At 45.8% G+C, this 24,656-nt stretch overlaps 1 protein-coding gene across 5 annotated transcripts in view; it reads right to left on the bottom strand.

The window, feature by feature from the left end:
• Positions 1–389: 389 nt before the first annotated feature.
• TLN2 (talin 2) overlaps positions 390–24,656 on the bottom strand; it is a 171,130-nt gene continuing 146,863 nt past the window's right edge. For 4 of the 5 annotated variants that reach the window (XM_083586092.1, XM_083586094.1, XM_083586093.1 and 1 more), the window contains exons 45-57: positions 24,357–24,523; positions 20,339–20,522; positions 19,573–19,698; positions 19,071–19,187; positions 17,630–17,815; positions 16,530–16,637; positions 12,561–12,666; positions 11,703–11,827; positions 8,381–8,506; positions 7,689–7,751; positions 6,474–6,656; positions 5,138–5,263; positions 390–4,324 (exon numbers count right to left, since the gene is read on the bottom strand). In XM_083586092.1, coding sequence (XP_083442218.1) covers positions 4,196–4,324; positions 5,138–5,263; positions 6,474–6,656; positions 7,689–7,751; positions 8,381–8,506; positions 11,703–11,827; positions 12,561–12,666; positions 16,530–16,637; positions 17,630–17,815; positions 19,071–19,187; positions 19,573–19,698; positions 20,339–20,522; positions 24,357–24,523 — 1,746 coding nt within the window. In that variant the 3' untranslated portion in view covers positions 390–4,195. The remainder of the gene's footprint in view (positions 4,325–5,137; positions 5,264–6,473; positions 6,657–7,688; positions 7,752–8,380; positions 8,507–11,702; positions 11,828–12,560; positions 12,667–16,529; positions 16,638–17,629; positions 17,816–19,070; positions 19,188–19,572; positions 19,699–20,338; positions 20,523–24,356; positions 24,524–24,656) is intronic. The other variant, XM_083586096.1, reaches the window with a different exon arrangement.

The raw sequence follows: 24,656 nt of genomic DNA, 5'->3' as shown, positions 1-24,656 counted from the left end.
ACATGGTGTTTATTGTAGCTTTATAATTTTAAAGATAGCATTGTGGTATACAGGCAACCCCCCGTTTCTGCAGGGGTTGCGCTCCACGTCAAAGTGTGTGTCTGTGGAGCATGCATAAGCCCCCCTCCCTCTTCTACATCCAAAAGGACCTGTGTTTATGGTTGCACGTCAACTAGATGTGCCTAAAATGGCAGACACCTGTATACATTTTTTAAAAAGAATAAACAACCTCCATGCACACAGATCAGCATGAAGTCTCAATGAATAGGTTGCCTGGAAGAGCCCAGTGCTAGTTGACTAAGATATCTTTCTTTCCCAAGTTTGGGACAGACTTGCCAGGCAGCAGCTAGTAAGAGTACAGATGTATGTCTAAAAAAAAAGAGAGCATGTGCCATCAAAAGTTTTATTTATGGTAAATACAAAACAGTTTTGTGGGCCAGATAAATAGTGTACATACAGTGTAACATCAAGACGGAGTGTGCGCTCCTCTCGTACTTTTCCTTGCGCAGGCGACCTTGCAAACAGGAACACATCGTCTCTGTCACCACACAAGTGTCTGAATCATTCAGAAGTTCTTCGGTGCTCACACCAACATTCAGAGTTTGGCAATGTCAATAGTGGTTTTGTTGAAGAACAGAAACAAGGCTGACAAGCAAGTCCTGAATCCCAATTGTTTGCAAATGAGAAATTTAACACTCTTCCAAAGGGAGCAGGGGTGAGGCTTGGATTTGGGTCATTTACTGGAGGCAGGGGAGGACCTGTGGAGACGTTAAAGGCAAAGGCGGTTCCTCATGGAAAGATGCTCAGTTGCTAAACAGGCGTTTGCCATGTCACAATTCTCTTTAGAGATTCTTAGAGCACTTGGGGGGGGGGATTTAACTGCCCAAGAAGAGCCATGCTAGGAGATCAGGGGATGGGGTGAAAATGGGCACCACCCTTCTTTAGTGGAATTTTTTCCAAGTCTGCTTCACTTTCTTGTTACTGCTGCAGGTGATAAAAGCCAAGGATGTTAAAACTCTTGATGTCAAGGTCACCTCTTTGCTTTATGCTTGGTCCAAGGCATTTGGGGGCTGGAAGGAGAACCAAAAGGGTCCTCTGTGCACAGCAACACCATCCATCCAGATGCTCTCCTCCTGTGCAAGCCTTTCTGAAGCCTCCCCTTCATTTCAGTGGGGCTTGTGCAGGCGACCTTTCTGATTCTTTGCCCTGCCTGCATGGAGGGAAATGGGTGTTTTCTTCCCACCGGCCCCAAATGCCTTGTGCTGGTTCTGCTCGCAGAACAACTCCCCCCACTCCAAATATTGCACTTGGAGTGGTTGCACCTCAAATTTTAAATGCGCAGGGGCAAATTAACAGCATTTTGAGAGCCCAAGCTCTCAATTGTTAAGAAAAGCAAGTTTCCAGCCCTGAGAAAATACTCTTGGGTGTGTATGGACCATGTTTGCTGAAACATCAGAAGCTGCAGAGGAGGCAAGGGCAGATGAATAAGCTTCTCAGTGGCTGGGAGTGTAACAATGATGTTCCACAGAGTTCTTGGACCCTCCTCCATGATTTGGAGAAATGGAATAAATTATGGAAAGGAATTAATCTCACAGAATGAATTATGAAATGCACTCAATCTGTTGCAGACTTTCAATAATGTTTTAAAATACATTGCCCTGTACAAAGCCTTCAGAGACTGACAGTGGGACCTCCCTCAAAAAGGGGTCCAAAACTTTGCTAAAGTTTTCTATATTTGCCAAGGATTCTGCAGTCTGACAGACCTTAAAATGCTTCAGCATCAGAGACGAGACAAAGTCTTTAAAAAAACAACAACCGCTGGCACAATGACATTTCCTAAGGAGAGGCTAAAATTGTACCATAAATTATAGCCTAGCCTTACAGCAAGTTGTTGGCAACTAGAATCCTGTCAAGGCCTGAAGTAGACTGCGGATTTGGAAGGTGAAACATCAGGCCCTCTTTTGCATTCCACCACCAACAAATCAATTTCCTGCCTGTCCCACAGTCATTTGGCCAGCCCTCAGGGAAGAATAGCTGAAACACGATGCACCCATTTCCAAGAGAGTGATAGGATGATAAAGATGCTCTGCTGGACTGTAGCCCATCAGGCTGCATTTGGAGGAACAGTCTATATTAAGAAAAAAATAAAAAGAAAACCACCATTCTGGATTTGGAAAGCCATTTTTTTAGGGTGGGGAAGAAGAGCCCCCATTCAGCTTTCTTCCCGCTTAGTCAGCGACAGTCTTCATGGGGCTGACACCTGCCCACAACCTCCCACCTGCTGTCTGAAATAATCCTGTCCACAGGCAGCTCTACCATTTCTTCCAGAGCTTTCTGTGAAACAGGCAACACAACCCCCAGCCTGCATCCCACCACAGGCAGGCAAGGCCTCCGCTGGAGCTTTGCATATCACACCTGGCGCCCAAGGCTTGCACAAGATTTCAACTGCGTTCAGAGAGCATTATTTCTGCAAAAAGTGTAACTAAGCCAGGAAGCCTGGTTGGTGCAATTTGGAGCAGGTGAGCTAATTTCATGACATTCAGGAGGACTTGGGAAGGAAATTCTTTTCCAGCCAGTAGACTGGGAAGCTTGTTCTGAAGGCTTCTGCCACAGTCTGAGCATGATAGATAATTATGATGATTCACAACCTCCAGTTTAGTTTCCCCATTTTCAGTTATGTGGCAAAGTCTGTACATGAGAAACATAACATTGTAATGGTATCTTGTCTGAGGATTTATGCCGCATTGGGTGAAGAGCATTGCAATACCTTTGAAACAGCATTTTCTTAAGTTTATTTTTTCTAGAATGCTGTTCCTTGGATAGCAACACAACGATCATCTCCCAGAAAAATACTGTTTTACTGGCCAGCATTTAAATTTCCAGATATTTTTCTTCACAGTTGGTAAAAGCAGCTTTTGACTTCCCCTGCAAAATGTAACATTTGTAAAAGTATGGGGGAAGGCGAAGAGGGTAGGAGAGATTCCACAGGAAAAGGATAAATGGAAGTACATGCCACTGGTCCTCATGGACTCCTCCTTTTTGAACTCAGGTGGTAGCACAAACCCTAGAAAACCTAAATGGCTGCTTGGGGGCAATGTGGGGCAGTGGTCTGCTAAGTAGCATCCTCTCTGATATTACACCTCATGGATCACATCAAGCGATGCTCAAGCACAAATTCATAATATAAGCCAGTTCTTCACTAAAATGAGAGAGAAAAGCTGTTGAGTTTAGGATTGAGATGTGTTTTGTATTAACAGGCTGGTACTGGCTAGGGTTGATGGGAATTGTAGACTTAAACATCCAGAGGGCCGCAGGTTAGCAAAGGCTGATTTAAGCAAGAGGTATACTTAAACAAAAAGGCATTTTCCTTCATGAACCTGCTACTCTGCACTTTTTAAAAAATGAACGCCGGTTTGTCTTTCTTGGGTTACTTTATTCCCCCCAAAAGGATAACTATTCTAATTCCTTGTGGGCTAGAAACCTGAATCCACCCCCTGAAAGGAAAAAAAAACCACTGTACAAAGAATGGGGTGACGCACGGCAATGTGCCAATATGGATACTTCTAGTGCAAACAGTTACTGAGAAAGTTCCCCCAACATTTAGAGCGAACCAGCCCTATATGACACTGGAGGACAAATACTTTCCCTCCATGAAGCCAACACATTCAAATGTCTGGTTTCTCTGGGACATGGCTGCTGCCTCAGTCTTGGAAGGAAAGAGGGCACAAGAAAAAGAAAGAAAGAAAGAAAGAAAGAAAGAAAGAAAGAAAGAAAGAGGAAGAAGAAAAAGAAGAAAACCCACCAGCAGTTTCATTTGGGTAGCTTATTTGAATCATGGACTTCTAAACACCGTCTTCCTACATATGATAATACCAAAGTCCTTAACGCTAGTCAAAGAGGATAATAAATAGATCAAAACTTCTGATTATGATATAATACTGACTTTATAACCCCTTGTGTAAAAAAGTGAGGCTCTCTCTCCTGAGATACAGCAAATAAGGGCGGGGGGGGGGGAGACCATAACACTGTACCATCAGTCGGTTGACCAGCGCACCGTAGCTGAAGAGTCGAGAAACAACAGCCCACCCTCTGCTTCTCTCCTGCCCCAAAACCTATTTCAGGAAGTGCCTGGTAGTTTCTTCATCTTCTACCCCTTCAGTTCAGGTTTCTTTCAAGCAAAACCACCAGGGAAAGGTTAGCCTTCATCTTCCCGCAGTTCAGTAGGGAGAAATTTGTATTGCTGCTGACGAATCTGGGCCAGCTTTTTCCTCGCCTCTTCCAGCTCCCGCTCCTTCTTCAGCATCTCCTCCTGCGCTGCGATGATCTAGAAGAATAAAGGACAGTGATGGTGCCACAGAAATAAACCAAGGATGACATAAATAAAACAGCACGATAGAATCTTACCCAGGGTTCCAAGGGTTCCACATATACCTGAAAACGTGTGTACTCAATGCCATGTAAACGCCCCCACATGAGCATACCTAGGACTCCAAAGCTGGGAAATGTGGTGCAAAAAGAGCTCTTAAGCTCTTTGCTTTGCTTACTGGGCAAGGCCCCACACAGCACACCTGGTCTGGGATGCTCTCATGAGATCTCATGGGGCCATCTGAGATCCCACAAGAGCTCACGCAACCACCCCCAGGCTTCCACAGCTGGTGTGCTGAGAGGGCCTTGCATGGTAAGCAAGCAGAGAACCTAAAGCTCCTTTCACACCAGGAAAACCCTGCAGGCATTAAATTCCTGCAATTTCAATTGGATGGCCTTCAATCGTGCAAGGCTGGAATTGCACAAGTTATATGCGTGTTAGATGTGATCATACTGTACGTTTAAGCTGATTGCAATCGCTCTGCACATGCAGGGAACTGAAACCCAAGAGATTTCAGAATGTCATGCAGAGTCTCCTTTACTTTCAATGCCATTCAGAGTCTCATTTTTCATAGAACCCAAGGTGGCAGGCAGGCATGAGGTCCTCCATCCAGGCAGTGACCAGGCCCAGTGCGACACATTCAGCCCCTGATCCTTAGGTTATCTACTTTTGCCGTCACGTAACCTACTGTATTAAATGGACTCTTCTCAACACGGTTTCAACAGGAGAGAAAAGGTGAAAAGGACAGACAGGTGAAAGATTATTACTGACCTGTGCAATGCCTCCCACAAACTTTGTTTTCACCACGACATCGTCATCGTCAGCCTTACCAAACGCCGCCTTCTGGGCTGCCCTGACCAGATTATCTGATGCACGTTTGACAGCATTCCCTGCAGCCTAGAGAAGGAGCAGATAAAGAAGTTAGCAGTATCAATGGCCAGGGATGAATGCATCCGGAGGGCCAAAGCTCCCCCACACCTGGTGTAAGTCAACCTTCTGCCACCTGACATGCTCCAGATGTTTCTGGACTCCCACCATCCCTGCTGGCTGGGGCTGATGAAAGTCCAACAACACCTGAAAGACACCAGCTTGGGGAAGGCGGCTCTAAGCTTTTTTGGGTGGTGGTGGTCCTGAAGGGTCTCATGCTCCTGCACCGTCTCTCCAGGTCATATTTGGAGCCTTATCTCTGCACCCTTTCAACTCTAAAACCAGGCAGGGGCACTATATGAAAGTTGGTAACCAGATCCTAAGCCATTTCTGCCTTTACAGATAAGAATGAGGACCGAAAACTGAGCCCAGAAAGGAATAGCAAATAAACCCACTGGAGTTCCACGTGAAAAGGGGTCTCTATCTTGATCCCACCAGGACTTTACCCTTGAGCCTGCTGACCATTAATGCCACAAAGCATCCAGTTCATTTAATGAACTTTTGCAGTGAGTCCATTGCCACTTACAACAAGCTTTAGAGGAGCATTCGGAACTACCATTAGAGGGCATATGTAGTGCAACTCAAGAGTGAGGTGGTAGCTCCCTTATTCAGGCATCACTCCAGCCATGAACTTGCTGGTTGGCCTTAGGCAATCGGTGGGAACCTTTTTGGCCCTGTGGGTTAGATCTTTATCTCACCTCAACTTTTGAGTGCCATCATTATGAAATCAGATGATTGACAGGTGGGTAGTCCTATCTACTTCGACAAGTGGGCAGGACCACCTACCTGTCAGTCATCTGATGTCAAAATGATGTGAGGTGATTTGTTAGGGGCAGCGGCCTCCCCAACCCATCTAAATTTGGGGGAAGATCGTGACCAAGCAGGACCAAACTTCCCATGGATCAGCTGATGGACAGGGAGTTCAATCCTGCCTTCTGCAGGCTCACCTATCTAAGTAGTATCTCTACCTCCCCCACGTGTGATGTCAAGAAGGGGCAGGTAGGTGTGGTAGACTAAACTGGGCCTTAGGCTAGATGGAGGTAACAATACTGGCCTACATTGCAAGGCTGTTGTGCTGAATCAATGCAAGGCATGGTGAGGATGCCAAACCTGACCTCCTGCATCAAGCTAAGCAGCTTTCGCAAAAGGTCAGAGATTTGAGCCACGCAACCTTCCTTACCTGCAGCCTCCTCATGGCCTCCGAGTCCTGATCTGCTTTCACTTTACAAGCCACCAGCAACTGTGCTGTGGACGCTGCCACTTGCTTGGCAGAGGAGATCAGTTTCTCCTCGCTGGCGTGGCCTTGGACTGAAGCATTGGCCGCTTCACAGAGGTTGCTGGTAGCAGCTGCCACCATTCGGGCCTGGAAGGGGCAACAACAGAATATCAGGCCTGGCTTTATTGCTGGGTCAGGCCAATGGTCCACTAGGCTCAGGCGGGGTCAGATGAAAGGAAATCTAAAATGCCAGGATCTGTGCTGGAATCATGTCCAGCAGCAAAATCCATCTTCTGGTCTTCTGCTTCCCTTGACCTCCCAGTGAGACCCTGTCTGATTCCAGGACCTCAAGGTCTATAGAGAAGGGTGGGCAGGGGAGAGAGGCAAAAAGTGTGACTCTCTCTCTGTCTTTATACAGTATGCTGCACCCCAGTCAAACAAAATCCAGAGGTTTCTATTTCATATTTCGCCCCCTCCCCAATTTTATCCCGCTTGATTGTAAAAACAAGCCAGTTTACAAAGGTTTCACACCCATCCAGCCTTATCTCCATCCACAGAAACAAAAAGCATTATCACAGTTCAAGAGACTCAGTGGGGTGTAGTCGGTAAGGCTGTGGACCATTTCAAATCCCCACTTTGCCACAACTGCCCCTCAGCCCAGGCCCTAGCCTAGTGGGCTGCTCTCAGTGGGCTGCTGTGAGGATGGAATAGGGTGTGGAGAACCATGTACACCACCTTGAGCTCCTTTCTGGAAGAGGTGGGATATTAATACAATAAATAACAGGTAGCACAGCAGAAAAGCTAAGCAGGGCCCGGTATGGTTTCAAATTGGATGGGGAACCGTGTGCTGAGATTCTTGTATTACAAGGAGTTGGACTAGATGATTCTATGAAAATAAAAAAGGGCACAATCCAGCCAGGCAAAAGTGTTCTAGGGCCCCCAAAGCAGGGGTAGCAAGGGTCATGGCCTATGAGGGAGGCTTGGTCGGCTGCATCCAGTCCCCTACCCTCTGCTTCAACAGGAAATATGAGGGCCTGAGCCTGCAAAATATGAGGGCCTGCAGTGCTTCTGTCCCAACTGCAGAGCAACAGGAGGTTGGGCGGATCTTATCAGGCCAGCAGAGAGCAGGTGGTGGCTACCTTTGAAAAGGTGGAAGGAGAAAAATCTGGACTAACTCACGGCGGAAATAAGTCCCTGAGACCACTGTCCATCATCAGCTGCGTTGGCAGGGATGGCTCCAACCTAGAAACATAGTTCAGATAAAATTAGTTAGCAGGAATAATTAATTATTAATTACTTATCTGGTGGGATTGATAGCATGAAAGCAACATTTTATAAAACATTTAGATGGCTTTGGGCCTTGCATCAACATCTGGGGGAAATGGGCCAGGGTACGTGAGCAGCAGCTGCCTTATGACAAACAGCTGGGTAGCATTATGGGCTGCAGCTGAACTTGCCCTCAGGTGGGACTGGGAGGTTAAACCAAAATGCATCTGGAAATCTGCTGAGGAGCTCTCAGTGCTTTTCGCTACAGGAAAGGCTCCCCCAGATCCACCTGATGGCAGTTAAAAGTTATACCACGAGGCACTACAAGGCACCTTGGGGCACTTAGCTTAACTGTGAGGCCACAAGGCAATTGCCTCATAGCTGCAGGGACCATAAGGGCTGCTGCATTAGTGTGTAAAGCTGCAAGAAATGAGAGACAGCAAGCTATGCTGCATCTGAGCTGTATTGGGAGACAGGCAGATGATGGGACGTTACTCCAGCACAGCTGCCCCGGCAATCTGTTCCCTGAACCCCACCAGCCGATGTGTCATCTCATAGTTAAAGTGGTGACTTACATTTTCATGGGCAGAGTCTTGCTCACTAACCTTGCCCTGGGCAACCAGCTCCCTCTGAGCTGCAGACGCGGACTTGACAAGCGCGCTGGTGGCGGCTGCAATGGATTTAGCTGCTTCAAGGATCTGCTCTTCAAAATCCAGGGTCTCGTCTGCCTGCTGTAACCAGAAGAGGAGACTGTCACCTACAGTTCTCTTGAAATTTCAGCAGTTTTGCCCTTGCCTGATGAATACTCAACAGGGGGGTTGGACCAGATGACGCTTTGAGTCCCTTCCAACTCTATAGCTCTATTCTATGATACCATTAAAATAATAATAAAGGAGCAGGAAGAGGCACATTCCACACAAGGCTCTCTAAGTCTTCCTGTGCCAGAAGAAGAATGCAATAAGAGAGGAGGATTAAGCAAAATACTGGCTTCATTTGAAAGAAATGTGGCAGGCATATTTCTGCTGATTTGCTGCTTGGTTAGTCCAGTGGTGACATGTGCCCCAGGTCTAGGGCAGGGATCATGCTCAAAAGGCACCCCATGCCAGAGGTCATGTTATCACCATGTTACTTAGGTGCAAATGGACACCACTAGCAGGATAAGCTACCAGCATGTAGCATGTAAGGGGGTTGGGATGCTCTGTGGGGCCACAGCCTGACCCAAGAGCAACAGCAATACTACCACATACCAGAATATGGGTGTGTGTTTTTTAAAAAAGTTCCAGAAACATGTCTCCAAATGCTTGGGGTAAAGGTGGCTCTGACATCTACTGATGACTATTGCAGCAAGTGACTTGATGGTGTTGGGTGGTGAAGCTCCTGCCAGGCTTTGGGTAGTGCAGCTCTGGAGCAGGCATGAGGAACCTGTGGGCCGTTCAGAGTGGACTGGCCCAAGACATTCTGCTGCAGAGGGCAAATTTATTCCAGAAGCCAACCAGACTGGCTGCTGGATCTCACTTCAGCACTGGCAGCGGGACACTTGGCACAGCTTCCTCCACTGCACCCAAGGACAGCAACCAAGGATGCAGCAGGCTTGTTCATGGGGTGCAAGGCACATGGCAGGGGGTGCAGAGTTCTGTCCGCTCCATACGCCTCAGCAACTGCTGCCTGAGGCAGCTATGTCACTCTACTTAATGGTATGGTCGGCCCTGCCTATGGTTTGTTGATGTACCAGCCCCATCTGTCTTGGCTCATGGTCAGGAATGATGGGAGTCCAACAATGTTTGGAGGGAGACCAGGTTCCTTCCATATGTGGTGCAGAGAGGCTGGGAAGGCAAAAGGCCCTGGAAAGAAGGAAGCAAGACCTGAAAGGGCAGAAGGCCAAAGAGGGCAGGAAGGAAGACCCCTGGAGGGGAAGGTGCGGGACTTGAGGGATAGCGGGTGCAATTAAAATAGGGGGGAGAGAGGGAAAGAATCATCAGTGGTAAGAGTTGCCTCTGGCCAAGAGCTACTGATACAAGGACATGGTTTGAAATATCCCCCCCTCCCCAAGCTGAAACAATCACAAATGTGGGGGAATTAATTTGGCTTTTACTATACAGACTCTGAAATAACGGGAAATGAAAATATATTATGTCAGACCATCTTTCTGTCTCCATTTTGTTTTTTTGTTTGAATTGCAGGGAAGGGATCTTTTAAACACTTATACTATCTTTCCCCAAAAAAAACTTCCTCTGTGAAACAGTCACTCGAGGTTGAGGATTAACTTTCCAAAGGAAGGTGGCAGAGTTTCTCAGGATTCTAAAATGGTCCCCCCTTGCCCTGCAGTAGACAAACCGCCATTATTGTTTTTTGCAATGCATGGGAGCTCATATTTGAATATAGGCTCAGCAGAGATTAGCACACAGAGAAGGCTGAGTTCAGCTCTGTTACGTCACCCCTGTTATCTGTAAGCTTGCGGCCCATTAAGTGTAGCTCAAGAGCGAAGTCATATTAAGATCTGTTTGGCTGGGCCAGACCAAAGGTACCAGTATCAGCTGCCTGGCCATGATCTGCCATGCGCCTCCAGATGCTTCAAACAAGGCAAGTAAGTGATGGATTTCCCTTCTTATTTCTCCCAGGAGGCGGCACTCAAGGGTATTCTGCCTCTGTATGTGGGGGTCCCAGCAGACAGTCACAGCTGTTAAGCCATAAAAGGGCCTACCCCTCCACCACAGTTTTTTCTTATTCTTTTGGTTTATTTTACAAAACCAACTATGCTACAGAGGCCACCGCTACCACCATGTCAGGTGGCAGGGAGTTCCAAGTCCGCCATCTTCCCACGATGCTTGAAAGAGGGAGCTTGGTTTTCTCCACTGTATTCGAAAGAAGCAGCAGAATCAGCAGGCAGTTCTTCTAAACCTTTAACAAGCCTCTTTGCAAACTCCGTTTTGTCTCCTGCTACGTTTTCTATATATTTATATATCTCTCATCTAAAAAGTCCCCGGAGACAGAGCGGGACACTGTAGGAATGTTTGATATATAGTTGGACTAAATAACAACCTAATATATCAAACATATCACACAGAGTCCTGCAGAAAAAAGGCATCCAGGTTTGGACTCAGCTTGAAATACGGATTAGACTCAACAGCAGGAAGCCACAGGGGGGCTAGATCTCGATAAAACCTTCCCCCGCCCTTCCTCAAACACGGTCCTCCTCCTCCAAGTACTGAAGCCAGCAGGGCAAGCTAGATGGGAACCTCAGGGGCAGCAGGCTGCGTGCTTGCGGGAAGGCGGTCTGAAGGGGGGGTGGGGTGGGGGCAGCCCATCGCCTGAGCAGAGCATGACTGCCCTCTACCTGCATCCTAGCAGAAATCGTGGAAAGCCATTTATATCCCTATCGCAGAACACAAAGCAGAGACAAACTGATTTCATTCACTCAACATGAATAACTTCTTATAAGACTTTCATATCAGGAAGCTTCTTGATAAATGAAGAATCCTATCGTAGCACCAACAGGCAATGCCCTACACCACCACCCCTCCTCTCAACCTTGCTGCGCAAAATGCTTTGACATTCAACGGAGGAGGTGATCCACTGTGATGCAGACTTTGTGCACAACACCTCATTGTGAGGTTACAGGGAACCAGGCAGAGGGCCTTCTCGGTAGTGGCGCCCGCCCTGTGAAATGCCCTCCCATCAGATGTCAAAGAGATAAACAACTACCTGACATTTAGAAGACATCTGAAGGCAGCCTGTTTAGAGAATTTTTTAATGTGTGACATTTTAATGTATTTTTAATCTTTGTTGGAAGCTGCCCAGAATGGCTGGGGAGACCCAGCCAAATGGGCTGGGACAAATAATAAATTATTATTATTATTATTATTATTATTATTATTATTATTATGATGATGATGATGATGAAGTGAGCTTGCCCTGCCTCTTGCTCACCTTAGGCTTGGCTCTTGGCTTTAGCTGCTCCAACTTCTTTGCAGCAGCTTCAATCGATGCAGCAGCTCCCAGCAACTCTGTCTCGGCAATGACTGTGGGGTCTTCTGGATCCACCCATTCGGTGCCTGCATGGAGTTTTTTTTAAAAAGAGAAGAACCATCACACCAGTTGCTGTAGCAGCTGAAGCTGGAACAGACCATGGCTCCTGCCACCATGCCCCAAACATGATGTTAGAAGTAAAAAGGAAAAGGTGGAGTCAGGAGGGACATCTCCACCCCCTCCAACCCCCCTCCAGCTTATTAGGGGTTTGGATTGCGCTGGAAGTATCTACGCTGCGTGTCACCTGGTTAAAGACATATTAGTTGATTAATTGTATAAGGCTGAGTTGAATTGTATGCAAACTTTTTATCACCTTTATGCATTTTCAGTAGTAAATATAGCCGAATCTCATGCAAACTTGATTAATTAAAAACAATAATTTTGAAGCAGACACACACATTTGTTGCTTTTAGATAATGCATTTGGTTGTCCTGGCAAGTGCCATCTACCCCCCCCCCCTCGTTCGTGTGTGTGTGTGTGATAGAGATAGAGAGAGAGGGAGTTCTTCTAAAATGCTGCTCATAGTTGCCACATTTTATACTTCTGTTAATTGGAAAAAAAACCCACCCTCAGCCTATCAGAGCAGCCTATCAAAACTGATTAATTAATCTAAGAGACTAAGCCTTGCAGCCATACTTCTTATTAACCCCTGTGCTTATAAGGCCCAGCGAAATGAATGTGGTTGACAGTAGATTTCTATCTCTGAGCCCAGAAGGTGAGGTCATTTGCATGCTATGACAGCAGAACAGCCATACTCACCTTTCATTGCTTCGGCTGACTGTATGAGCTCTGTGACAGCACTAGCAACCCTCTTTGACAAGGCAGCCAACTGATGCTTCAGTTCTGGGGTGGGTTTCTGTAGAATCTAGAGGTGCAAATTAGAGTGGAGACTAACATTTTAGTCCTGTGCCAGAAGTCTGTAGATGTTCAATCCCAAACAGCAACTGCTTAGGCACCACCGTTCTTTCTTTTGCAGAACAGGTCCTCCCTCCTGGGTACCTGAGCCCAGCCAATCAGGGTCCATAGAAGCATTGCTACTTCAGCATCAATTCAGAGTGAGGGCAACCCTTCCTAGAATCATAGAATCATGGAGTTGGAAGAGACCACAAGGGCCATCGAGTCCAACCCCCTGCCAAGCAGGAAACACCATCAGAGCACTCCTGACATATGGTTGTCAAGCCTCTGCTTAAAGACCTCCAAAGAAGGAGACTCCACCACACTCCTTGGCAGCAAATTCCACTGTCGAACAGCTCTTACTGTCAGGAAGTTCTTCCTAATGTTTAGGTGGAATCTTCTTTCTTGTAGTTTGGATCCATTGCTCCGTGTCCGCTTCTCTGGAGCAGCAGAAAACAACCTTTCTCCCTCCTCTATGTGACATCCTTTTATACATTTGAACATGGCTATCATATCACCCCTTAACCTCCTCTTCTCCAGGCTAAACATGCCCAGCTCCCTTAGCCGTTCCTCATAAGGCATCGTTTCCAGGCCTTTGACCATTTTGGTTGCCCTCCTCTGGACACGTTCCAGTTTGTCAGTGTCCTTCTTGAACTGTGGTGCCCAGAACTGGACACAGTACTCCAGGTGAGGTCTGACCAGAGCAGAATACAGTGGCACTATTACTTCCCTTGATCTAGATGCTATACTCCTATTGATGCAGCCCAGAATTGCATTGGCTTTTTTAGCTGCCGCGTCACACTGTTGGCTCATGTCAAGTTTGTGGTCAACCAAGACTCCTAGATCCTTTTCACATGTACTGCTCTCAAGCCAGGTGTCACCCATCTTGTATTTGTGCCTCTCATTTTGTTTGCCCAAGTGCAATACTTTACATTTCTCCCTGTTAAAATTCATCTTGTTTGTTTTGGCCCAGTTCTCTAATCTGTCAAGGTCGTTTTGAAGTGTGATCCTGTCCTCTGGGGTGTTAGCCACCCCTCCCAGTTTGGTGTCATCTGCAAATTTGATCAGGATGCCCTTGAGTCCATCATCCAAGTCATTGATAAAGATGTTGAATAAGACCGGGCCCAAGACAGAACCCTGTGGCACCCCACTAGTCACTCTTCTCCAGGATGAAGAGGAACCATTGATGAGCACCCTTTGGGTTCGGTCAGTCAGCCAGTTACAAATCTGGAGCAGTTCCTAATTATTTCAAATGGAGCTTCCATCAAAGAAGATCCACTTAGTTGTATTTTCCTCTAAAATAAAAAAGCTCCATATGTTTTAACCTCTCCTTATAAGGAAGGGGGTCCAACCTCCTCTTGATACAACAGCAAGTAAGGTTGTTGAGAGTGAATGAGTAGACCTACAACCTGGGAATCCTGGTATTCTGGGCAAGGGCTTGCCCAGCCCTCGCCTCTAAACTGGAAAGGGAACTCATTGCTAGTTTGGAACGTAAGATGCTTTTCTCACCCTATAATTAACCTGACCTTAGGTATAATTCAATGGCAAATGCCGCACATAACTCTAAGCCATGGTTTGTTCTAACCAGATATTTGTCAACAAACCATAAATTATGTCAGAGATAAGCAAACAAGCTGGGCTTTGTTTCTCCAAAGCTTAGTTCATTTCCCAACTGTTCTTGCCTTGTGCCTCTGTAGCTTGGTGAGAGTCTGGGGTGGGGTGGTGAAACAAACCATGGCTAAGCTGGGTCTGGACATAATGTCAAGCCATTGTTAAAGTGAGATATGGTTTGTAGGTCATTGCAATTTGATGCCAGAAAACGAACCATGGTTAGTCTATTGGACTGAGTTGGGATATTCGAATAAACCACACTTTGGTGAAACCAACCAAGTTATATGTGAACTGAGCAACAGCGATCTCATAAAATGCATTTGTATCCTTAAGGTCCAAATCAGTTTTTGGTTATGTCCCAGCACTGAGGCAGAAAGGGAAATTATTGAAGGTTGGCTTTAAAAATATCTAGCAAATCCCTTTTGAGCAGTCAAGCTCCTGAATATAAATGATTCTGCTGAGTAGGTTCCTGCCATGATATTTAAAGGGTTTCATTCTTCTCACAGTTTGCCTTGTTAGCGACAGGTGATAACACAACTGTGCCTTTTGTTTCTGCTTTATCTCTATTCCAACACATGCCTATTAATTCAATTTAACAAGAAGCTTTACAATACATGTAAAGCAAAATACAAAATACATGGTCCGCTTGTGCGCATCATTGTGCGGGCAATGTAGATGTTTCTATTCAGACAGCTTAATGGCCAAGAGGGAGCTTCTGGCAATTCACTGGCGTGATTGGACTCACAAATTACTTAGATGCAGCTTTTTGGAACCCACACCCTGTATTGTTCAGAGTTAGAATGTCAATGGAAGACCACAATGTTCGGGGGGGCGGGGAATGGCAGAGGTGACCTTACTAAGAGATAAGCCAATGTGATCACTTCGGTTGGGAGATTCTGGGTATCAGTGGAGATGGAAGTGGGAGTCAGGCACAGCCAACTCATCAAGTCTATCAGGGCCGGCCCAATACATTTTGCCGCTTGGGGCAAAACAGAAAATTGTGCCTCCTCTGCTGCCCCTGCCCCTGCCCCCTCCTCGTCTGCCCCTGCCAGAGGCTACTGGAGGTTGCTTGGGGAAGCCGTGGAGTGAAGGCAGCAGTGGATAAAAAAGGAGGCTGAGGAGCAATAGACGGTGGTTAGGGTTAGGGTTAGGGTTAGCAGAGGTCCTGCTCTTCCCATGCAGTGCGTGGGCAACAAACAGGAGGCGGTGAATGGTACACTCTTGTGCTCCCCGGATCTGCCACCCCTCCCAGCTGCCCCCAATCTGCCTGAGGTGACTGCCTCACTGAGCCTAATGCCTGGGCCAGTCCTGGAACCTAAACCCTCTGCAGCTGCACAACACCTGGGTTTGTTTTAATAAGGTTTCCTGCACCCATACTATCTGTTACATGGTGCTACTGTTTGAAGTTTCTTCCCCATGCACCAAAAATATCTTTGAGCAGCTGTGGATCATAGAAATGTAGAAATTGCCCTTACTCTGAGTCAGATCACTGATGGCTAGAATTACATTTTACCAGCTTGGGTTGGTGTTGCCCATTCTCATCACATCCAGTCTTGACTACTGTGGTGCACTCTACCACTTAGAGACAGCCTAGACATTTTACCAGGTGCAAAATGCAGCCATTCAAGTCCTGGTAGAGAAAAGGTAGTGGGCTGTGTGACACCATTATCTGGTTGATGGCCTTGTTAAAATTTGCCGTAATTTGGCGCTGCTGGTTTTCATATTGTGGCCATTTCTTCTGGAAGCTTTTGTAACTTATCTGTTTTATTACTGTTTCAATTTGTATTTCAAAATTCACCTTGAGTGAATTTTATTCAGGAAGACAGCAAACAAATATTTCAAAGTTAATTAATAAATCAAATTTATAAATAAACAACAAATTTAGAACATTCCCCCCACTCTGACAGGCAGTGGCTCCCAGCATATGAGGCTTTTCCTGTCACCTGTTACCTGATCCATTTTAACTGGAGATGAAGAGGACCTGGAACCTTCTGCATGCAAAGCAGATGTTCTACCACTTCCTCCCCTGCACAATGTACAAAGATGAGGAAGAACACAATCCTTCCAGGTTGGTACCCTCTGACCAAGAGATGTCGGTCCTTTGCCTCTCACAACAACTCAGGAAATCACAACGCTAACCACAGCAGTCATCACAAACTAGCCTCAACATACCTTTGCTGTCCTTTGGCAAAGATATAGAGGGGTTTTCCCCTTGTCCCTTACCATGAGAACGTGTTCCAGCAGCTCCAGGTACCCCAGGGTGCACTCTGTTCCGTAGCGGAGAGCTCTTGTCCGGACGTCTTCGCTTACGTCGTGGTGGTACGAAGCTTGCTAAGGATGCAAAAGAACATGCTTAGGCAAGAGAGGCAGTGATGACGCTATGTTAAAACTCTTCATTTAACAAGACAACACAATTAAAAAGAAAACCTGGTATATGAAAACATAACCACTCTAGCAGGACTTGAAAAGGGAAAGCTCTGGCTATAGTCACCTAGTCTTGGGGTAGACATGCATAAGATTGCACAGTCAATAGACAGGTAGATTAAAAAGAGAACCCCGTTTTTTGAAGCAACGTACAGGAACGTTGTCAGTGTTCCCAAAGCAGGCACATACAGAGAGCATCCACTAAAATAATTTAAGAATACTGCTACTAAGTATTTATGTAGCACTTTGGAGTATTCAAAGCACTTTTCACACGTTATCTTGCTGTAATCCAGAGATTTCCAAACTTTTCATGTTGGTGACACACTTTTCAGACATGCATCATTTCGCAACGCAGTAATTCAGTTTTACTAGCAAACCGGGGGTTAAACTAACCCCTTTCCAGCCCCGGGAGGAGCGAAGGGAGCATTCGTGTGACACAGCTACACACTGCAGCTGACACACTAACGTGTCACAACACTGTGGAAAGCTTTGTTGCAATCCTTAAATATAATCCTGTAACAAAGTGTTAGCATTATAATTCCCTGGTTGCAATATTAAATTTAAGATTAAAAATTAAAATCTAAATTAAAATAATGTTATCTATCTATCTATCTATCTATCTATCTATCTATCCAATGACCTCATTTCAACTTCCAGTCTTAAATGCAGTAAAAAAGCAACCAAAATGGGTCAACAAACAACAAAAACTTATTTTCACTTATTTAAAGGTTATTTAAATACAAATCTGTTTTGCAAGAACAACATCCTTTCATTCAGGTATTTTCCAGAAAGATCAACCCAAGCAACCCAGACCAACATACCAGTACCAGGATTTTTGGGGGGAGAGGTGTTCAAAGAGAAGGGAAAAGCTCCCACCCAGCTCAGCGATGCGTCTGTACCTTGCAAGCTGTCAGCATGTCAGCTACAGCTTTGCGGCTCAGGTTGGCTGTGGCAATCACATCCTCCTGTCGGCATGAGTTCCCAGCTGCTACGGCTTTGGCTGTCGCCATGGTGATGCCTTTCGTCATCCGGATCGATTCTTCAGGTGATGAGTTCTTTTCAGGAATATCTTTTGACTGAAACACCTACAAGCAAGCCCCCAGCCCCAAACACGTTTGGTTTGGAAGGGTTAAACTCTGGCGTGGAAACAGCCTCCAAAATGTCAAAAAGCAAGGCATTTAAGTGGAAAACAGCTGGTCCCCCCCCAAACAAAATCAACTCCCAGCAAAGAGGTTTATGTTCCTGATACTCTTTGGACAGAACTGCACATGCCTCCACTTGGACGCAGGAACCAGCCACTTCTCTTTGCTCCCACTTAAATCTGGTTCCCAGAAGCGGGTCTTCTCTTCCTCCAATGTTAGAGGGCCTGCACTACATCCATTCAGCAGTACACCTGACTTACCCCCCAACATGACTGCATATAAGGTACCAAGATGGGAATCTCATGTACAGCGGCTGAAGAAAGCCACTCCTAAATCAAAGTAATATTAGACATGGACCAATGACAGCCTACTATGTCTACTTGCCACCCACAGGATGATGGCTCCAGTTCTATGGACGGAAGGAAGCCAGTCTGCACACTGTAGCAGCCAGATTTACAGTATTTCTTTAATGAAATGCTAATGCCTCCCTCCACCCCAACAACTTTGCATAATGATTTATATCAGGGATGGGAAATCTGTGGCACTCCAGATGCTGATGGACTACAGCTCTCATAATCCCTGACCACTGACAATGCTGGCTAGAGTTGACTTGCTCACAGGCTTCATTTAAAAATAAAAATAAAATCACAGCCTCTGAAGCAGCCTTTGCTGAGTAGGTGCCTTTTCAATTAGAATTGAGAATGGCCATACAAACAAATTTAGTTACAATAAAACAGCAATTAAGTATGGCAAAAAACTTGCAGACATAACTATTTTACAGCATAATCCTATGCATGTCTGCTCAGAAGTTAAGTATCAATGAATTAAATGAGACTTACTTCCAATTAACTGTTCTAGGATCGTAGTTTAAACATTTTAACATTGTGCTGAACACTGCTTTAATTTGCTGGTTGTTTTTATTACTGAAAAAATGGTTATTGATATGTTAATTTTGTAAATTGCCTGGAACTAAATCTGGTGGTGGGGTGCACATATTTTTATAATGTAGACATGCAGAGCATTGCACTGCAAATTTTACAAAAGCTGAACTGCGCTGTATGAGGACAGAATAGGAGCTGGCCTGAAAAATAGATGCAGTAACCCCCAGTTTATTTATTTTTAATGCATTGGATCGGGGACCTAGAGTTTGCTTGCTACTTCTAGAGATTTCGCAAGCATCATTATACAAAGCCTTTACCGTGAGTTCTTGCTTGATGTACTCAATCGTAGCCTCAAGCGCTCTTGTCCCTCGCGTAGCTTCATCTTCTACGGCTTTCACAGTCTTCAGTAGTGATGTGACGTTTGTTACCATTACCTGGAAAGTCAGGAGAAGGAAACTGCTCAACTGCCAACTCTCATCACAGAATGCTCAAGCAGCCATCCTGCCTTTGTAAATTATCCCAACAGTATCAAACTAAGCTTCAATAGACAAGTGGGGAAAACTCAGGAGAAGCAGGTGCAGACCCCAGAACACTCCAAGCAGCCTTTGGAAGGCACAGTCCATAAAATGATTCCTGCCACACCCCAGAGAAGGAAGAGATGTGGTGGTGATGATAGGTGACTCCCTACTGAGTGTGTGGATGTAATTTCAGAGCCTTTGTCCACAACCTTTGAAAATTCTTGGAGAACAGGTGAGGTCCCTACCGAGCTCAGGTGGCCAGGTGTGGAACTTGCAAATGGAAAGCCAACACATTTCTTACCTTTGCTGCTCCCTTGAGCTGGTACATGGATGGGTCATCTGCAGGCTTGCTGGCGGCTCCTTTAGTTGCGCCTATGAGGTCAGACAAGGCCTTTGCCACATCCTTAATAGCGTTGATCAGCACAACCTGGAAGGATGGGAAGAAAAGAACATTGAGATATTGTGGCACTTTGCAAGCTTCAGAAGAGATGAAATGTTAGTGGGGTGTACATCTCAAGATGCACACAAATGAACCTGGAAGTGGTACTTCTCTTGTATTCACACAAGCTTCTCAAGCCTTGGCTTCTGTATGAATTGCTGGAAGTGTGTATGTGTGTGTGTGTCACATCTGACATTTATGTGGCTGGACTGATGTCTACATCTGTTGCTTCATCCATTTACACCTTTGGCCCTGCCTGCTACTGGCATGTGGCCCCTCAAGAGGATACTTGGCCCTCATACTAAAGAAAAAAGGTTCCCTTGTCATAAGAACAAAAGAACAGCCTGCTGGATCAGGCCAGTGGCCCATCTAGTCCAGCACCCTGTTCTCCCAGTGGCCAAGAAGATGCCTGTGGGAAACACACAAGAGGATTCAAGCACAAGAGCCAGAAACTGGTATTGAGAAGCATTACTGTCTCCAACTATGGAGGCAAAGCATGGCCATCATGGCTAGGAGCCATCAACAGCTCTCTCCTCCACTGTCCAGGTCGAAGGTAACACACACACACCTTGAATCAAAAACAGAGCATCTCAGGAAGCTGAAAACTGCTAGCGCTGGACTCTCTCACCTGTGTTTCTGGGTCACCTGATCCCAGGCTGGCTGCTCCCAGTTTCACAACCTCGGCCAGTTGAGTGATGGTGCTTGCAGATGACTGTGCTGCTTGAGCAAGCTTCTCCTGGCTTGAGGCAGCCCCAGATACCAACAGCTTTGTGTCTTCAACCAGAGCTTTTGCTGTCTTCAGAATATTTTCCCTGGAAAAAGACAAGAGGGAGGTGGGGTAGGAGAAGACTCAATTGGTACTCATCTGCACTGTTGCAGAGGACCTGCAAGAGCTTTTAAGATAACCCTCCCAAGCAAAAAGTTGCAAAGTTAAGTTTGAGCAGATGGATTTGCTTTCTGAGCTTTGTACAGAAGTTGCAATGACTTCTCCTTTGGGAGGAGACCATTTAAGTGCATGGAATGTGGGAAAAGCTTTGGCTGTGCCAAACCTGGAATGTGCTGTATGTAAAAAGTGTGGAGAACCTTTGGCTCATCAGCTGCTGCTGGACTACAGCTCCCATCGTCCTCCCCAACCTTTTGGGCATGCAGGTGTTGACAGGAGCAGAGTCTCAACAACATGTGGAGGTGTGCCCCACCATTTTTCTTTGTTGACTATATAGTCTGGTATGAGACACTCTGATATGGACCAAGGAAAGATCCGTATTGCTTCACATCTGTACCATCCATTTAAAGCCCTCTTATACTACTTTAACAGCCACGGCTCCCCCTCAAGTTCCTGGGAACAGTTCCTGGGAACCGTTGTTTCTTAGGGGTCTTGGTCTCCTAATGAATCTCAGCGATCTTACCAAACTACAGTTCCCAGGATTCTTTCTGGGAAGCCACAGCTGTTAAAATGGCATAAGAAGGCCTTAAGTGGACTGTGTGGATGGTCATTGGATACATACCATATGTTTTGTAAGTATGCAAGGAAACAAAACAATGGAGCCAGATGTTATATGAAAGGAACTGGGATCCAGGGGAAGTTTCTGCCATTTCCCTCTGTGGCCCATCTCATGCTGTTCTGGAGGGCTCTCCAACCCTCTGGAGCAGGTTTCAAGGAGAAAAAGAGCTGGAGGGTGAAGGGGTGATCAGCGAAATGTGTGGCCTTCCACACTGACTGGTGGGAGTGTTCCGTTACCTCAGAAGATGCTCCTGGCCAGCCAAGTCTTAGGATGAGATGTGATTGAAATGCCTATACCTTATGTCATATTTTGTGCAAAAAATCCCTTGGGAAGGAGGCCATTTGCTCTGAAAGGCAGCACTAAAATATTTTAAAGAAAATAAAGAAAATATAAATGCTGCCCTAGCAGCACCTTAAGTTTGCCAGATGGGTTACTGGTGTTTGACTATTTTTTTACTCCTTAGCCAATTGATCACCAGCCAACTGATTGTGTTGTTTTACACTTAAAATGATAAAGTCCCTCCTGCTGCAATATTCTCTAGACTCTACTGTGTCCTTAGCATATTAACTTCATTTGTAGGCTGCCAATAACAAAAACTTTTTCATATGCCACTGTGTCCATTACACCCAGTGGAAGGATGCATAGCAGCCCCCAAGACTTTGCTCACACACTTCAAAGCACATCTTTGCAACTGCAAGCACTAATAGCATGCTCTTAAAATAAGCAAGGTGCTGAGATTCTCGGGAAGCTGAGTCTTATGTCTCTGACAAACTCATGGTTCACAAAACAATGAACTGGTTCTTGAGTGAAATGCTGTAACTTTCAAACAAGGGAGTTCTGGCCTGCTTTCTGATATGGAAATGGGTGGAACTGGTAACACAACATTAAAAACCACCAGGTCCTGCCATTTCTCAGCTCATCGCTGTGAGTGTGCTGCCACCGTCTGGTGAATGAGAAGAGTGGGAGAGATTTCACCTGAACTTTGAAGTTGCAGAGGTGGGCAGGAAGCATTTTGACAGCAGTGAGAGCGTGACCACCCCTCACCGATTCCAAGAGAAGGGGCTGGCCATTTGCTGAGGTTCCATGGGTGCCTGAGCATGGCCAAAATAGAAAACCCATCACCAAACATTCCTGGAGACAGGCAGGGAGGTAGGACACTGCTGTGCAGGGCAAAAACGGGCTCCTAGCCAATGGACCAGATACTCCAACTAGCAGGACACATCTAAGTTCTGTGAACAAGAAGACACTGTCCCTGTTATGATATGAGCTCGGAACACCACTGCTTTACTGGTTTATTGAGTTGTGCAAATTCTGTGAGCTACTTTGCATTTAGGGAGCCAAGGAGCAAAATGTAGTGACACCAGGGTCATATAAATACTGTTTCCCCCAAATAGATACAGAACTGCCAAGAGAATCATTCTAAAAGCAGTTCTCTGGAATTATAATGCTCTGTAGGATGAAAATGAGAAGAAACTAACCAAACTATTTTCAGGGAGTTCAGCATGACAACAAGGGCTAGAGGCATGTTTCAAAAGTCAAAACCTGACATTTTGAAAATGCTATGACTGTATACAGTGATACCTCTAGTTACGGACTTGATCTGTTCCGGGGTGCTGTTCGCACCCCGAAAAGTCCGTAACTAGAGTGCCGCTTCTGCGCACACGCACGTGGTGAAAGCCAGAAGTATACACTTCTGGGTTTGCCGCGTTCGCAAGCCGAGAAGACGCAACATGAACCTAACGCAACACGAGGTATGACTGTATTCTGCACTGTGGACCATACACCCCCACATGAGAGCAACAGAATACTAGTCTCACTTCATGGATCACGTGGTAATTCAAGTTCTCTTTACAGCCAAGGCACCAGGTGTTCAAGTAGTATAAAAACTCATAAAATATATGTATGGGGGGGACCCTAACTTAGGCAAAAGGAGATTAAAGCATCTTCCTCGCTTTACTGGTTAAATATACCTCTAGCATCAGTTTTCTCTAGCCCATATTTATCCTATCCAAAAAAACAATGCTGCTGCTAGCCTGATCTTGTTTTGTGCCTGGAACAGAATCAGTTTATTATTCTGAAACCAATGGCTTGGAACATGTTTTTCAAAAACAGCAACAAAGCTTTATTGAGTCTTTTTGCATTGAAAAGTACATTTTCAGAATGATCCAAAAAGCTGAGGAAGTTTCAGAATACCCCAAATGTCCTTCAGGGCTTTCTGTAGAAAGCTTTCATTAAAGTGGAATTATGCATTGAAGGGAAATAAATAGAGAGAATATTTTAGAACTGCCTTTCCTAATAGGTTTTTGAAGCCATTTGCTTATTGGGCTCCTTCCCAAAGAGACTTTTTCATCCCAGACACAGTACGGTTTTGTGTCTTTCAGAATCACTATGGATTTATTATTATTTTTGGAGTAAAAGTAATGGAAAGCAATTTGAAAACCAGAGGCACTTTTTCATCAAGGAACTGCTGTTTGGAGCTTGAAACAGACAATGGTTAATAAGAGCTCTGGGAGAGACTTCATTTCTCCTGGCAAATGCAGATGTTTCATCTGTTCCACTTTAGTTTTAGGTTAGACAGGTTTGGAAAGCTTCTGAATAAAAACCTGTACAACTTATTTGATAAATGGGATAGGCCTAAACAATGCACACAGAGCCATCCTTGAGCTACTGACCATGCTGGCTGGTGCAGATGGGAATTGGGAATCAAAGGCTGGCCACCCTGATATGTACAAAAATCCATGGTAACATATTGGTCTACTCAGAACAAGGTTCGTTTGCACTTCCATATATGCATTTGTGGCAGGTTGCAGCGCCCCAGGGGCATAGTACAGATTTGCTGTGGGGGTGGGAGTGGGGCAGCTGAACTGAGAGCTAATGCATGGAGAGGGTGACTGAGCTGAGGTTAAGAGTGGAGAGGCCTCACTCTGACCACGAAGCTCCGAGTTCTTCTACCATTCACTGACTGCATCTTTTCAGTCTAGATGGGATCCCTTTTCAACTCAATTTTTAATTTCATGTCAGAGCACCTTACACCCTCCCTGAAAACTCTTCCAGGGTTCCTGCAGCCTATGGTTCAGTTTTGCCTCTGACAGCCCGGCCCCCTTTGGACATGCCCCTGATCTGAAATTCTGCGGCCACACTGACCTGTGGTCTGCAAATGATTCGTTGTTCTCAGCATTCAGCGTTCCGGCCGTGGCAAACATGATGGTGGTGTCCAGGTCAGCGATGATGCCTGAGACGGCGCTAGCAGCTGTGATGCACGCCTGGGTGCCTTTGTTGCCTGCCTGCAAGGCTGATAGAACTAAGGACACCTGTCAAGAGGAACAAGCAAAATCCTACTCAGAGCAGACCCAGTGAAATTAATGAACACAATTAACTTAGGTACGTTCACTTCACTTTCACTAGGACATAGCTGGACACAACCCGTAATAACAATAAATAAAC

The sequence above is a fragment of the Podarcis filfolensis genome (assembly GCF_964270895.1).
Source record: "Podarcis filfolensis genome assembly, chromosome: 14".
Taxonomy (NCBI): Eukaryota; Metazoa; Chordata; class Lepidosauria; order Squamata; family Lacertidae; genus Podarcis; species Podarcis filfolensis.
Note: the sequence above shows the minus strand (reverse complement) of the source record. Positions and strands in the feature narration are given on the sequence as shown.